Here is a 15,862-nt window from a genome sequence, read left to right as displayed (position 1 = left end):
CTGCTACTCAAGACTGACCAGGGTAAGCTGATTGAGCATCTCTTAAAACTGACTCCACATCCACCAAGTATACCTTAAAATAGAGATAGAAGTACATTTCACTCCACAATACTGAAAAGAAAAAGGGGTCTTTTGGTCCATGCTCATATGACCATGTTGTAAAAGTGATTAAAATTTTGATTTAAATAGAGACAAAGTTGAAGTAATCCAAATATTTTACCTTTGGAATTGGGTATTTGGCTGGTGTTGGGACTGCATCTCTTTCAGACTCAGACAGGGTCCCACATTTTGCCACTCCATCCACCCAAAATCCTTCATAAAGCATGCCTTTATCAGAATAGTGGAACTTGCCATTACCATTCTTCTTGCCATGTTGCCATGCCCCTTCATACCAGTTTCCATTTGCTTTAACACAAGTTGCACCATACAATTTAATGTTTATATGTCAGTTAAAACTAAAATCAACATGATTAACATATTTGCAAAGAAAACTTTTCTTACAGAATCTAATAATTCCTTGTCCATCATGTTTATCCTCCATCCACTCTCCCTCATAGATGTCTCCATTGTCATAGTACATCCTTCCCCAGCCACTCCGTTGGTTCTCTCTCCAATCCCCCTCATAGATTGCTGAGTTGTTGTAGAAGTACATCCCATAACCCTGAGGATAAAAATATATATCACAAATTCAGGATATATATGTATATATGTCACAGTATGCATGTGAATCATCATGTCAAATACATACATGTTTCTTCCCATTTTTCCATCCACCACTGTACCTCCTTGTGTACTCCTTTGACTCTGAGAGGAGCACACTATAAGTTCCATATCCATCAGGTTTTCCAAATTTCCACTCTCCATTATAAATGGCAGCAGGCTTCATGCAAACCTGAGTTCCTTTGCCTTGACAAAACAGTCAGTTATTAAATCAATCATTCAACACAAACCGATCAGTAGTTAGTTCGAATGCAGACTAAGCAATATCTAACCATGCTTCTTGTCGTCCTTCCACTCTCCAGTGTATTCATTTCCACTGACAGAGAAAATTGTGTGTCGAAGTCCACATCTCTGTGACTTGATGTCCTTCAATGTTGAGCTTGGCAGATTCCTTTTCTTTAGTCTGATATCGGGCATGGCTGAAGGTAGCTCAATGAGAAAATGAAATAAAACGATATATATTTTAAGTTACAGTTTTCGATTTTTCCTCTCATGTTAAAAACCATCTGGGTCTCAGTAGTTAGGGCTGGGTAATTTTAGAATCCACCAATAATCTTTTACGGCAAGAGACCGAAGGAAGCAAAAAAGACCTAACCATAACACTTCCATTGCCATGTTTACATGGCAATGGACAAGGAGCAAATACTTTATCTTTTTTGTCACAATAATTAATCCGTCAGAACTTGGCCACACATCCACCCACCCACCTAGTGCCAGAGCACTCTGCAACACACACATAACACTAAATATGTTTAAAAAAAAAAAAAAAAAAAAGCCAAACCCTAAGTCTAATAAAAGTATTTGTACCTTAGAAATGTTTCCAAACATGACTTTTTATAAAACCTAATACTGAAGTCAGGGTATGTAACAATTAGGAAAACGTGTTACTAGCTAGCTAGCTAGCGGTCCAAACGTCTCCCGCTGTAAAGCAGTTTTGTTTGTTGTATCCTAGCAACAGCACTGCGCACTGTAACAGACAATAATTCAATTCAGAACTAAATTTTGATTAAAATTGAATATTTCTGGAGTTTCTTGCTGGTACTTCAGATATTTCAACTCAGTGATATAAATGTTTGTTGACTTTAAAACAGGTCCAACTGTGGTTCAACCACGTTTGACCCATAGACTGTAAAGACCTGACAGTTTAATCTGCGCCTGCGCACAATTAAAAAGCGTCTGAGTGGGACGGAGCACAGAGGAGGTAATCGGGCTGAAACCTTGTAGGAACGTACTCTTCGTCTCGACGTTTGTGTTCTACAATGTCTAAACCGAAGTTTCAGACGGAGTGGGAGGAAATTGATGAAGAATATCAACAATTACAGGTAACAGGAATCACTCATACGAATGTTTTGTCATGCATGGTGGGTTGCAAGCGGTATCGTGTCGTGGATGTCACTGACAGAAGATACTGTAGCGGCTAGGGTAGTTTGTCTGACTCTTTGCTGTTCGCCATTCATTCTCGACTTAGCCTTAAACGCTACCTTGAGCTAATAACTGCCTATTTGTGAACATCTTGATTTATCATTGAGATCATTTATCATTGAGTTTTCAGTGACATAGCTAATCTTAGCTAACGTTAGCAGCAGGTTGCTTGTTTTCTGATTGAGTAGCAGCTAGCTTCCCATTGCAACATGGAGCTATTGATCAAGTAGTTGCAATCAAAGTTGCGTAAGAGTGTTTTTTGTCTTTATTTTTTAAGTTATTTTGCCTAGATAAGTTTTTTTTTATTTGTCTCTGAACCTATCATGATTTACGAATTACTGGACTAGCTCACTTAAACTAACTAGCTTACTTAGCTAGCATAAAACAACTTATTCACTTTGAACTGAAGGGTGTCAATGGTTGTGATCATGGGTTACAACTGCCTTTTTTTTTTTTTCTTTTTTTTTTTTTCTTTTATAAATCATACACCTGGTGTTAGACGGCTGAGATACCTTCAAAATCTCAAATCTTGAGCTGGTCGTTGGGGGAAAAGTTTTTAGGATGATGGAGAAGGTGATTTATCACATGCAGAAATGACCATAACTAAATCCAGACCCACTTTTAGACTCAAGCCAAACTCTGCATGACAGGGTTTATTTGAACTTATTCAGGATTCACATGTTAAATTTTTCACTTATGCCAGCATAGTCCTTCAATTAAAAAGTTCCTTTCAGTTAACCATCTTTCCACATCACTCTTAAATAATTTTGCACAAGCCCACTGCCAAGCATTAGACATGAAACTATATTAACTTTCAACATGACTTGTGTCCCACTCCCATCAAACCCACCATATCCCGCCACACACACACACATATATAAATATTAAATGTCCCTGTGCTTTGACCACCCTGTGTTAAAATGCAGTTCTCAAATTAGTTTTGTAATTCAGCATTATTCTTAGAAGAAAACTGCCATGATTATACTGTATATGAACACTGTAAACAAATGAGAGCTCTTTCTTTTCCCCTAAGATGTGGCTATTTTATTAGGGTCCAAGCCATACAAAGTATGGCAGGGCCCCATTGTTGTTGAAATGTTTATTATTATTTTTGTTCTCGTTATTATTCTTGTTTTTAACAGGCTATGGTTTGCCTTCATCAGATGTCTCGATACTTTGTGCCAAAGACCCTGTTTTCTTGCAACTATGCTTTTGGAACGTTAAATATTTTCAAGCAAGACTACAGCGCACTCGTGGAGTGGAGTGCCAGGAAAAACCATCTTTTGCACACTGTCAATTATTTTCTTTCTGTTTTCTCTTCTTTAAGCAACATTTTAAACTAAGAAGAAACTAGACATTTTTTTGCTTTTAAATTTCATTTCTATGATGTAGATGTAAGAAGTTATGTCTAATGGCTTTTAAGGATGAGCAGTACAAATAATTTTGAGGGATCTTGTAATGAATCTTTCTCATCGGATCACAAGATTTTGCATGCCGGCCTGTACAGCTTCACCTCCACAGATTTGTATACTCTCGCTGCTAATGGGTTATTCATTCAATCATTCATTTTCCTGACCGCTTAATCCAATTCAGGGTCACGGGGAAGCTGGAGCCTATCCCAGCTGTCTTTGGGCAAAAGACAGGGTACACCCTGGACAGCTCGCCAGTCCATTGCAGGGCCACACAGAGACAAACAACCACTCATCCTCACTCCTATTTAGAGTAACCAATTAACCTAACATGCATGTTTTGGGATGATTGGAGGAAGCCAGAGAACCCATGCATACACAGGGAGAACATGCAAACTCCACACAGAAAAGCCACTGATCGAACAACCAAGGATCAAACCAGCAACCTTCTTGCTGTAAGGCCACAGTGCTAACCATTATGCCACATTTATTAGGTTATTTTACTTTGCAGCTATACGTGGGTCCATGTGTCAGTCTGAACTAAAGGTTTCAAGCAACAGGATTTTACACTGTTTTTACTTTAACTACCTCAAATGTATATATTTACTCAGCTCACCTGAAAGAGAAGGCTGAAAGAGGATTTGCAAAACTACAAGAAGGGTCCAGTCCATTAAAACCTAAGGAAGAACAAAAACAAAAGGGTGTGTTGAAGCCATGACTGGAAATATGAGTTGTTTTCTTCTTTTAGACCAGATGTATTGTCGGATCTAGTTTCTTTTCTTTTATCAATTGCAGAAGATAAAGCAGAAGTATAGCTTATAACTACTTGTTATCCAGAACACCAAAGAAAAGGAGACACTAATCAGGAAACAAATGACAGAATTCATTCCTTCATGGGATGTTTATCTAACCTCTGAATGCAGAAGCATCAGCCATTTGTGTTCAGGGGGGTTGAATAATACCCCCCAAATGTTAACTTTTCTTCGGCTAGAACTTTTTATTTGCTTTTTCAATAGATTATTAGTTTGTTTCGACGCTCAATTCTTATATTCAGCAGATGTTTCTAATTGTGTTTTCTTCTTATCCCCAGGAAACTCATAAAATATACAGACAGAAATTAGAAGAGCTCACAAATCTTCAGACAAGCTGCAGCAGCGCCATCAGTAAACAGAGAAAATGCTTGAAAGACTTGAGGTACAGCTTGAACAAGTGAGTCCAGCCACGTATCAGTGAAAACAAATGCTTGCATTAGATTGCGACATGTAAAGTGCACTAAGATGGTATATTTTTGGCTAAACATTGTTGGCAAATCTGCACTGATTAAGTAGTTATTGTGTACCTTTCTTTAAGTTTAGTCATATAAATGGATAAAATTCTTTATGTAATTTAACGAAAAAGGTATTCTTCCTCTAATAAACGTCTGTTCTATTTACAGGTGTGCACAGACGTGTGACGAGAAAGAGCTAAAGCTAATTACAGACATTAAAACACAAATCAAAGAAAAAGAAAATGTTTTCTTTGATATGGAAGCATATTTGCCAAAGAAAAATGGGTAAGTGTGTTTTTCTTTTTTTTTTTTAAAGTTCACTTCTAGTGAGAGCAGCCAAAAAGCATCTTGGATCCATGAGACTGTACACGTTGGCTTTTCATTTTGTGGGAAAACACCTTTTTCAAGTTTGTTTCAGTGTTAATTTGCTTTTGAGGATTTTTTTTTCTTCTTTTTTTTTTTTTCCTCATTGTTTCCAGACTCTACTTGAGTTTGGTCCTGGGCAACGTGAACGTGACACTTCTCAGTAACCAGGCAAAGTATGTGAAGAATTAAAGCTCTGACATGGCTTGAAAAATATAGGTCTAGACTGTGATCTCCTTGTCAGTCACATCATCCTCTTTTTCACCTTCTCTTCTCCCAGATTTGCCTACAAAGACGAGTATGAGAAGTTTAAGCTTTATATGACAATAATCCTGATGTTCGGAGCCATAACCTGCCTCTTCTTTCTCAACTGTCGGTGAGAAAGTTTTTCTTCAAGTGGTGTTTTGTTGTGAAATAGAGTGATATAATCTGTACTTTTTCTTGTTATGTGTAGAGTCACTGATGAAATCTTTAACTTCTTATTGGTGTGGTACTACTGCACATTGACCATAAGGGAAAGCATCCTTATGAGCAATGGCTCCAGGTGGGATTTTAATTTCTTATATGTGAATTTATTCATTTACAATTTTACTGTTAATGTTTATATGATCTTGGATGTATGATGAAGTAGGATGTTGCCTGTGCTACTCTGTTGATTCAAACATTTTTGATCATTTCAGGATCAAAGGATGGTGGGTATCTCACCACTATGTATCCACTTTTCTGTCAGGTGTTATGCTTACCTGGTGAGTTAGTTTCCCTTCATTTAGTTAAATTCCCCCATAAAATTATTAAACAATGTTCAAGTTACCGAATCCAAAAAAAGACTTAAGTATCTTTGTTTTTCTTTTGTGCCTGTCCACAGGCCAGAGGGACCAATGTATCAGCTGTTCAGGAGTCAGTTTCTAGCATTTTCCATTTATCAGAGTGAGTCCTGTTTTTTTATACAGCTGTTACGTTCACTTTATTTACATGTTTCTTTTGTCAGATAGCATTAACTTGCTAAATCAACCAGGATATTTCATTTAGGCATTTCTTAAAAGGAAATACTAACACAGTAAAACTGCTGTCAAAGGTAAAGTTTGAAAATGTTTAAATGTTTAAAGTTAAAGTGCTGATCAGTCAATAATTAGTTTAAAAAAAAAAAAAAAACATTCTGTCTCTAGGGCACAAATGTTATATACAGTTTGTAAATGCAGTCTTTTTTTTTTTTTTTTTTTTACGTACATTTGTATGTAGTTGGAATTAACTGATATGTATTAACTGTAAAAAATAAATAAGTTGTTGACTTTTTTTTTTTAAATTGGTTTCTCCTATAAGAGTCACTCAAGAAATGGATTCAACTCAGATTAAAATCAAATATGTATTGAAAGAAGTGCTTTCAATACATATACAAAGTTACATATACAAATACAAAGTTATTAAAGCCTTATTCAAGGCCTAACGGACACCCAAACAGAGATCTCAGCATGTAATTTATTTTTATTATATGGCAGGTACAGAAATGAAGACAATTGTCCAGACAATTATATGTAAATATTATCCAATGTCCTTTAAATCAGATTTATTAACAGCGATTTATTATAAAGTTTCTGGCATCACTTTATACGAGTAAAATCATGCTCAAAATCTTGTTGAACACAATTTGATTCTTGTCTTCTTTCCCTTAATGGACACCAGAAAGCAGAAGATTGCACTATATAAAAAATCACATTGTAATAAATGGTAAATATCCCCCAAAATGTATATGTATATTCTTATGTCTGAATTTCTGTTTTGTGTTCTTATTTACACAGCCATTTTTTAAAAAAAAAAAAAAAAAAAGAGAAAAAAAAGAAACATTTTAGTGTAGTGAGAAAAATTATTGCAAGCAGAAAATCTTCCTATGTGAGCTCTGACAGTGTATGTGATCATTCACATCAAATACCCAATCAGCTAATCAGTGTATCATCCTGATTTCACATTATGTGTTTCAAACAAAAAACAATAAGATGCGAGTATAATATTGAAAAAGATGAAATGTTGAGCCACAGCCAAAGATAAAAAGCAGACAGTATTGTGAAGACATAGTCGGAACTGTTTTCCATGATTACTAGTTTTAACACAGATGTTTAGGATTTATACTGGCATTTAAAACACCTCATAGAAGACATAATGGAGAGGGAAAGGAAATTGGATGTTCACCCCAAGACTTGCCCTCTATTATTGTCATGTCACGTATTGTTATATAGGGTAGGCAGGAGATGGAGAGCAAAGGATAAGATTAACTTGGGCTTTTTGAGAAGGCGGACTGACCTCCTAATATAATGGTAGGAAAACACTGTTAAGCCAATTGAATATTTCAGTCAAACTTGCTCACATTGACAGGAGATGATCACTTGTAAGGGAGGAAGTCTGTTATACCATGAGTCACACTTTAGTTGTGTTGATCAGTTGCTTTTTAGGAGAGGAACCCCCTGGCCTTGTGATTAAAGGATTATTTTCTCATCAGAGAGGAAAACGGAAATTGTAGCACAGTGGTGGTTAAAATCCCTGCTTTGTAAATCACATGTAAACCTCTGTTGTGACACGTCAAATGTTTTGCTTTGACTTACAGGGATGTGGCTGATTTTGTTCAGGATTAAAATTCTCTGAAGTAACATCTTTCTACAGAGCTAAAAAATAATATGTAAACTCTGTAATGTCTTTCAATCTAGTCACTTTTGTTGTCACTCTGTCCTCCAGGCTTTGTCCAGTTCCTCCAGTATTACTACCAGAGTGGTTGCTTATACAGGCTACGTGCTTTGGGAGAGAGAAATCAGCTGGATCTCACAGTGGGTGAGTTGTACGCTATTTTTGGTGGCAGTCATTTCCAACGGTTGAACTCTCAAGCTATCTGCAATGCCATGTCTGGAAAAATGGGGTAAAGGTGAGAAACGGAGACAGCTGTTGACATGGCTGTGCTTGGATGCAGATGTCGATCAACTTGTCTTAAAGCCGTCTCATATCAAACTGTCATGCAGAGAACAGCCACAAGCAATTCATCAATCATTTTGTAGACTTCTGTCATAAGATTGATTATTGTGTGTCTGTGCAGAGGGGTTCCAGTCCTGGATGTGGAGAGGGCTTACTTTTCTTTTGCCCTTCCTCTTTTTTGGCCATGTAAGTCAAAACGCCTTACTAGTATTCTCATCAAAGCTGCAACTTTATCACCGTATTGCATTTTAAAAGCAGGCAGTTCCACATGGATGAGTGAGCTTGTTAGGCATTGATACAACATATGTTTACAACTGCATCTGTTTTTTAATCTGTATTTGGTGTGTTAAATGAAGTTTAATGATCAAAGCCGCAACATGCCTCCGCCATCAGAGTTTATGGATATTATGAAAGATGACGCCTCCTCTGTCTCTGCAGTTTTGGCAGCTGTACAACTCTGTGACCCTGTTTCGCTTGGCAGGACGTGAAGACTGTAAGGAGTGGCAGGTAAAGATCTGCAGAGTCAGGAGAGGATAGAGCTATGGAAACTTGGAAAGTTGTTTTGTTTTAAGCCCACAATACATTGTGATAAGTAATGCTGAAATCATGGTGACTTGTTACATGCATGCTGATATGAAAGCAGTTCTGTTTTAAAACATTTTGAGTCCTGCATTGATTTCTGAAAACAAAAATCAATGTACACACCTATAATCTAGATGAGTGCAAGGTCTGCATGCTCAGCTACAAGGTCACTACTTTTTGAGCATCAAAGGTGACCTCTGGCAGCTTGATGCAGATCATCCAATACCTTTTAGAAAAGACTAAATCTGTAGATGTTTTTTGCTTTAAAAAATAAATAGATAAAACTAAATCAGATTGCTGGAAAAAACCGTTGCAAAACAAAGAGAAACGATTTGTTCCATTTGTTTAAAATATGTTCATGGTGAACATGTTGGGTGGGTGGGTGGGGGGGACTTTTTACAATAATCATGAGATTATAATCTAGAGAAATAATCACTAACATCCACATTGAAGCAAATAAGACTGTTCACACTGCAAGTCTTCAAGCTATAGTAGGTAATCTTGCTCAGATACTTTTTTTGTTGTTGTTTTTTTGTTTGTTTTACTCAGGGTGAAGTGGTTCCTCGTCCTGATAATTATCTATACATTTTGTAATCATGAACAAGAAGAAATATAGTTACCCCCTCAGTTTACTGTAAATTTGTAAAAACGCTGACCAATCCAAACATTCGGACCGAAATGGAGTTGTTCATTTCTTATATTTCGGAAGCTTCTTCTCCCGGCTCTCCTCCTCCCCCTCCAGCAGCGCATACCTGATAGCCACACCATGCATGTAAATAGTGTGTTAGGATGAAAATACAAAATATTGAAGAAGAAACTCTGAAGGTAAACATGGCTGAGAAAATGCAGGAAGGATTTCTCCAACCCAGCTTGGTTTATTTGCCTCCTCCTGCTTTTTATTGGTGGAAAAAGCTGCAAATAAAAAAGAATTGGGTTATGCAAGGAGCAAAACCAGAGGGGGAGGAGCCAAGACAGGGTGCCACTGTCACATCTTGCTAGCTCCCCAACATTACCTATCCCAGCTTTAGGGTTCATATGTGATTTTGTCGCTGAGTACCAAGTTTTGGTTTGTTTATTTAATTTGTTTATCTATTGAAATTATTGCATGTCTTTGCAATAACATAGCAATAACTTATTTGCTTCAGTGTGGATGTCTTGGTCCAAAGACATGCATGTTATGTTAATTGGTTACTCTAAATTGCCCACAAGAGTGATCATGAGTGGTTGTCTTTGTGTGGCCCTGCGATGGACTGGCGAGCTGTCCAGAGTGTACCCTGCCTTTCGCCCAAAGACTTTTGGGATAGGCTTCAGCTTCCCCGTGACCCTGAATTAGATTAAGCAGTTAGGAAAATGAATTAATATATTTATATTATGATGGTTGCTCACATCATTTAAGTGCAAAAGCCATCAGACTCCAGTGTTAATCTGTGACCCTGAAGTAACCTGCATGAACAGAAAAAACATGTCACACACAGCACAAACGTTTTGAGAAACATCCAATTTATAGCCTATGCAGTACCACATATGATGGTAGCCTTGGTCTGATTTGAATAAAAAGATTTGTGCTGTTTTTTTGGGTTTTTTTAAATTATTATTATTATTATTTATTTAGGAAGTTAAAACTCCTTTTTGTAGAGTTTGTGACTTGTGCTGAAATAAAACTCTTCCATCTTTACTTTCAGGTGTTTATGTTGGCGCTGACGTTCCTCATCCTCTTCCTGGGAAATTTTCTTACTACCTTAAAAGTTGTCCACCAAAAAATTCAAAAGAACCAGGAAAAAGTACAAAAAAGTGACTGAGATACACCTCTGTGACCCTGCAAATGGCCAGTAACCGTGACGCCAACGCGCACAGTCGTTCTCTGGACTGACCACCAACAATCGCGCCGAGAGAACTGCGCTGCGCTGAAACCGCCTTTTCTCTCAGGCTTTGATAATGGCAGCACCCTCCAGCCAGAGTGTCTGGTAAACATGCTCTTGCCCTATGAATGACTTGATGTTGCCATGCGGCGCAGATCAAAGAGGATGTTCACCTAATAAGATGAGCAGTTTGTTGCGTTATCCTGTGTATATAAAACGTGAGTGGAGAGAATGTGTTACTCGACGTTTGTCGGTGCATGAGAATTGGAGAACATTTGTTCAAATCATATGCAATTAAACGAAGGTCAGGTAGCAGAACAGAACAGTTTACCTCTAAAGACCTGATGTCTGTCATGCACACTTCTGTGAAGTATTAATGGTCAAACTTGCTCTGGCACTGCACTTCATTTAAAAAATTGTAGTTCTCAACACTTTATCAAGCAAAGTCACAGCTAACAAGTGTTTCTACCTGACTTTTGTTCTCTGAATTGATAAATGACCCATAAAGCCACTCTTCTGCCCATTATTGACTCAATTTTAAGGGGAAAAAAATCTCATCTGATGTACCTTTCTATTGTCAAAGGGAGGATCTTGTTTGTTGTCTTTTTGAAAGAGTTGGAACTACAAGGGAACGCAGCACCGTTTCTCATCAGGCAGTTGTTACAAAAGCTTTTTGTTTTGTATGCTCTGCCTAAACTTTCTTCCTCCTACAAATCACTGCAAGATTCACATGAAAACATAAACCACTGAGGACTGAAGGAGCATTTTCTGTGATATTAATCACATAATGTTACTAACAAAATGTAATGTGGACAAGGTTGTTGTCTTTCACCAATGGTCTTAATTTTGTCAGATTTGAACAATTTTTCACAAAGTTGAGATTGATTGGAATATTACAGATTTTGGGTTTGTGTTATTAATCTGTCTGTAGTTGCCATTTTCTTTGTGATGTTGCAGAAACTATCAAAAGCTGCTATTCTCTCTCACACACACACACACACACTGTTTGACGACAATACAGCTAAAAGTGCTGGATTATTTTTCTAAGTCTGATCAAAAAGCCAGTATGCTGTATGATTAAACATTTGTTGTAATAGATTATCAACTCTTTCATTGTAGTTACCTGTAGTTTTGTGTCGCCTGTGGTTTCTGCATGTGTTCTCAAGACTCAGGTCTGTATTGCCTTATTGTCCCTTTTATAGGAAAGAACAAAACGGTCTTATTTCTTCTGTTTTGAAAATCCTGCTTATTTAAAGAATTACAGCACTTGCACATCTTTATTTACTTTTTTTATTGAAGAAAATCAAAGCTTGTCATTGACCAAAATATCACTTTTCAAGTGAGAGCTGCCAGAACAATGTGACATCCTCATTTTTCATGCTACTGTTCAGTTCATTTTATTTCAGGTGATAGGTCACACAAGACAGTTGCCAGTTTTTCAGTCTGTATACATCATTGTAGATTAACAAAAACAAATTTCTCAATTACAAAACAAAAGATATGCAAAAATTTCATGTGCGATGACATAGACAATACTTGTTTAATTCAATGAAAGTTTAGTTGCAACTGTGGCCTTGATAAATTATGCAGCAAATGCTTTTATGATTTTCCACCTCTAGTGGGTGCTGTAGGTAAATCTAAGAGCTGCAGGCTGACTGAGCCTCATGAAAACTACGTTTTTTTGGTTTTTTATGTGTGTGCTAAAAATGGACAAAACCTTACTTGTATGTGAAGAGGAAAGAAAATTACAGTACTACTGTGTAATAAAGTCTCAGACAACTGCTGAAATTTATTTTCTACCAGCTGGTTTAAAAAGCAGACTTTATAGGTAAAATGATATGACAAGAAATAAAAAATACGTTCACTTCCCTCCTATAAATAGAGGTTTTAGTAAAACAAATTGCTGTGTTTGCAAAACAAAAGTGCAAATTCTTTAAAAAAAAAAAAAAAAAAAGTGTGTATATATATATATATATATATATATATATATATATATATATAAACCCTAAAAGTGACATTCAAAAATGTTCACTGGAAAGTTCAAAGTTCATGTTGAATTCCACTTTTAAAACAGTCCTTCCTGTTGTATCATTTCTCGTTTGTTTGCAGCATTAAAGAAACCCCAGCTGATGGTTCAGGGAGGTCGAAGCGTCCACGGACTGATGCGCCGTTTCTGAATGTCCCACTTTAATGTCATCATTTGAAAAACTAAGTCAGGTGTTGCCTGCAGGATAGAGGAATCCCGGGAGCTTCTGTCTTCTTTTCACAAAACAACACATATCTTCTTCTTCTTTTTGTTTCTCATTTTTCTATTGTAGGCCAAGGCTGTTTTTGTTGCCTCCCTGAATATGTCCTCCACATTTTCCTGATATTTGGCTGAACACTCGAGGTAGAGCTCTGCATTCATCTGCTGACGGGTCTCCTCACCCTACACCCAGAACAACCAAGAATTAGACTGTATGACTGGGGTGATACACAAAGATATCATGCATTTGGATGAGATTTGTTGCTGTTAATAACCACATTTATCTTGTTCAATTCTTGCTAGAGTGCTTCCTCTTCCATATTGCACATCCTGTGAAAGGCCCTGGTGTCATAGATGGGTAAATGTTTGCACACACCACATTTTCTTACCTGCATGTAAGTGATGGGAGCCTGATTTGTGGCCTTCAGCTTTCTTGCGCACTCTTTATCCTTCCTGAGGTCAGTCTTGCAGCCAATCAAGATGACTGGTATCTCCTGACAAAAGTGTTTCACCTCTGGGTACCACTGCATAAACAAAATGAGGAATTAAGACACTCAAACAGTTGGTGGCTGCAATTTAACATCAGGCTTTTCTGTGCTGTGGTACTGATTTATCTGACGACCTCTTTTTTTTTTTTTTTTTTTCCCTGTTTGTTTTTGCAGCACTGAACAGTCTATATAAGATCAACGTCCACAGTGCCTCTCTTGGAGCCTGAGTTAATCACAACTAAAAGAATGCAGCCAGTGTCGACAATCTAAACTCTATTAATCATTTACAAAGTGAACTTGAACAGCAAACCTGAAACTCCACTTGGACACAATGAAACACTTGCGACATGTTTAACTTGGTACAATAAGGGTGACTACCTTTATCAGGACATTTTCAAAGCTGGTGGGATTGGTGACATCAAAACAGACTAGAACCAGATTTGCTTCTTGGTATGAAAGTGGTCTTAGTCGGTCATAGTCGTCCTGCCCTAAAGGAACAAAAGCAGGAGTTATTTGATGGATGATGCTGTCAACATGCTGAAACACCCATAGTAATAAACTAGATGTGCAAATGAGCAGCAGGACTTAAAACAATTGCTCTGCTTTGAATGCTGCATTCTGGAAATAAAGATATGATGTATGTGACAAAGCTGAAGGGTAAATGTATAAAACCACATCCTGACTTCAGCTTCCTCTTCGGCTGATGCAAGGCCCTCTCCTGCTGTTTGGAAGATAAGTTCCAGCACAGGCTGTCACAACTTTTCCTGAAAATTAGATGGTTTTTGACACTGTCTGCTGATGACACGAGTGTCTTGCTCAAAAGCAGCAGACCAAGGGTCATTTTCAAACCAGTACCTCACTTTACATATAATACCAAGCTGTGTAGGCTTCAGTAATGTGCTGCACAACTCCAGTAGGTACATATGAGCTTTACAGACTTAGTTAATTCAAAGTAAAGATTAACTGGTAGAACTCGATGGAAAATATCTTAGATAAATGTAAATAGAACAAATCCTCAAACAACTAGTTGATCAATTGAAATACATTTAGTTGACTAGCTTCTAATTAGACATTTCCTGATAGTTAATCCTGTTATATGAATATCAGCTTTTACCACTTGCTCTGTGTCCGTTGCAGTCAGAATGAGATAAAGACTTGAGTTATCAGGCTAGGAAACTGTCTGACCTTGAATATCTTTCCAAATAAAAATCAACATAACCATTTGCTATTCAGGAAGTGGTCACTTGACACCCAAGTCTTCTTGCGTACGGTATTGCTGATGTCTATCTGCTCAACATGCTCCAAACACTGCTGTCATTTTATATGTGAATTGTGTTGTCTTGAGAGATGAAACATGTACATGAATGTACAAATAAGTTGTTTTCTTCTTACCAGCTGTGTCATACAAGTTGAGCTTTATCTCTTTTACTCCCAGTGATATAGTTGTGACATATTTTTCAAACACTGATGGTGCGTATTTCTGTTTTTGACACACAAGAAAAAGATGTCAGTATCATGTTCACTTCAAGGTTGAAGTAATTGTCCCTGCTTTCATACACACACATATATATATATATATATATATATATATATATATATATATATATATATATATATATATGTTTACACAAATTTACAATTTTGTCAGTTATAGTCAAAAATCATGCTGGTAGTAATAAATGAACACACCATATAGGAAGACATGGTACAGCTCCTCTTACCTCTGGAAAATCACCTTTGGCATAAACCATCAGAAGAGATGTTTTCCCACAGCCTCCATCTCCCACAATCACAATTTTCAGTTCCTCTCCCTTTTTTGTGGTACCATTACCAGTCCTGGCACCGTTTTGCGTCATCTTACCTCCAAACAAGTCAAAGAGGTGCCAGGCAGAACAAGGCAGAGGATGCTCCCTTCAGTCTAAATTAAATTCATGACTATGTCTACTGAACCCACATCTGGAATAGCTGAGATGATTTAAAGGCAGTGTGTAGAGAGTGAAACAAACAAGCCTCATGTTTCACCAGGTAGCTCGCCACTTCCTCTTCCTGTCACTATGACGTCGTTTCCAACTGACACTTCTCTCTTGTCCCATCATCGGACTGCTCATTGAGCACGCAGAAATGCTGCAGCTGAGGAATACATGTGCCCGTACTTCCTCTTCTGCATGCATTTGCCCATTTCACTCACTGGGTGTGTACTCAAACTGAGGCACTGCCTCTTCTGTGTGCATATGTGTGGTATTTTTTCTTTTTTGAACAGGGTTATCACTAAAGAAGAAAGGAATGTATGGCCTGGTGGTGCTCTGATAACTGAATGCTTGTGTGGATCTGATATTCCACCTTCATTTAAGCTATTTTTCTACACAAATGTCACAGCACAGGTATAGGGGATTACATTTTGGGTTTGGCCACTAATTTCATTTTCCTGCTTTCTGTCAGTTTTCAAATTGAATCAAAATGTATACCTGAAGAGCACTGAGCGTCTGACAACAGATGCTTTTAGGTTAGTTAAAAAATATGTGTATATGACTGAAAATATCCATTTCCTGTTC

General features: G+C 37.3%; 3 protein-coding genes across 3 annotated transcripts; 1 reads left to right on the top strand and 2 right to left on the bottom strand.

Annotated features, from left to right (window-relative positions):
• Window positions 1-7: 7 nt before the first annotated feature.
• Window positions 8-1,548, bottom strand: morn3 (MORN repeat containing 3; the record flags this gene model as incomplete). Its single annotated transcript, XM_079256340.1, has 6 exons — window positions 8-73; window positions 221-405; window positions 502-661; window positions 749-906; window positions 993-1,149; window positions 1,528-1,548. The coding sequence occupies 6 exons, from the start codon at window positions 1,546-1,548 to the stop codon at window positions 8-10; spliced, it is 747 nt and encodes a 248-aa protein (XP_079112466.1).
• A 358-nt stretch (window positions 1,549-1,906) lies between these two features.
• tmem120b (transmembrane protein 120B) lies at window positions 1,907-12,237 on the top strand. The gene is made up of 12 exons (XM_079256842.1): window positions 1,907-2,042; window positions 4,642-4,760; window positions 4,987-5,103; window positions 5,298-5,357; window positions 5,462-5,557; window positions 5,636-5,725; window positions 5,862-5,927; window positions 6,047-6,108; window positions 7,906-7,998; window positions 8,258-8,322; window positions 8,575-8,643; window positions 10,401-12,237. Exons 1-12 carry the CDS (start codon window positions 1,980-1,982, stop codon window positions 10,515-10,517), a joined length of 1,017 nt encoding a protein of 338 aa, XP_079112968.1. The 5' UTR covers window positions 1,907-1,979; the 3' UTR covers window positions 10,518-12,237.
• A 603-nt stretch (window positions 12,238-12,840) lies between these two features.
• On the bottom strand, window positions 12,841-15,166 carry rhof (ras homolog family member F; the record flags this gene model as incomplete). Its single annotated transcript, XM_079256595.1, has 5 exons — window positions 12,841-13,005; window positions 13,212-13,346; window positions 13,689-13,798; window positions 14,703-14,790; window positions 15,032-15,166. 5 exons carry the CDS (start codon window positions 15,164-15,166, stop codon window positions 12,841-12,843), a joined length of 633 nt encoding a protein of 210 aa, XP_079112721.1.
• Between the last annotated feature and the right edge of the window lie 696 nt (window positions 15,167-15,862).

Source organism: Telmatherina bonti, assembly GCF_933228915.1.
Source record: "Telmatherina bonti genome assembly, chromosome: 17".
In the NCBI taxonomy this organism is placed as follows: domain Eukaryota; kingdom Metazoa; phylum Chordata; class Actinopteri; order Atheriniformes; family Telmatherinidae; genus Telmatherina; species Telmatherina bonti.
Note: the sequence above shows the minus strand (reverse complement) of the source record. Positions and strands in the feature narration are given on the sequence as shown.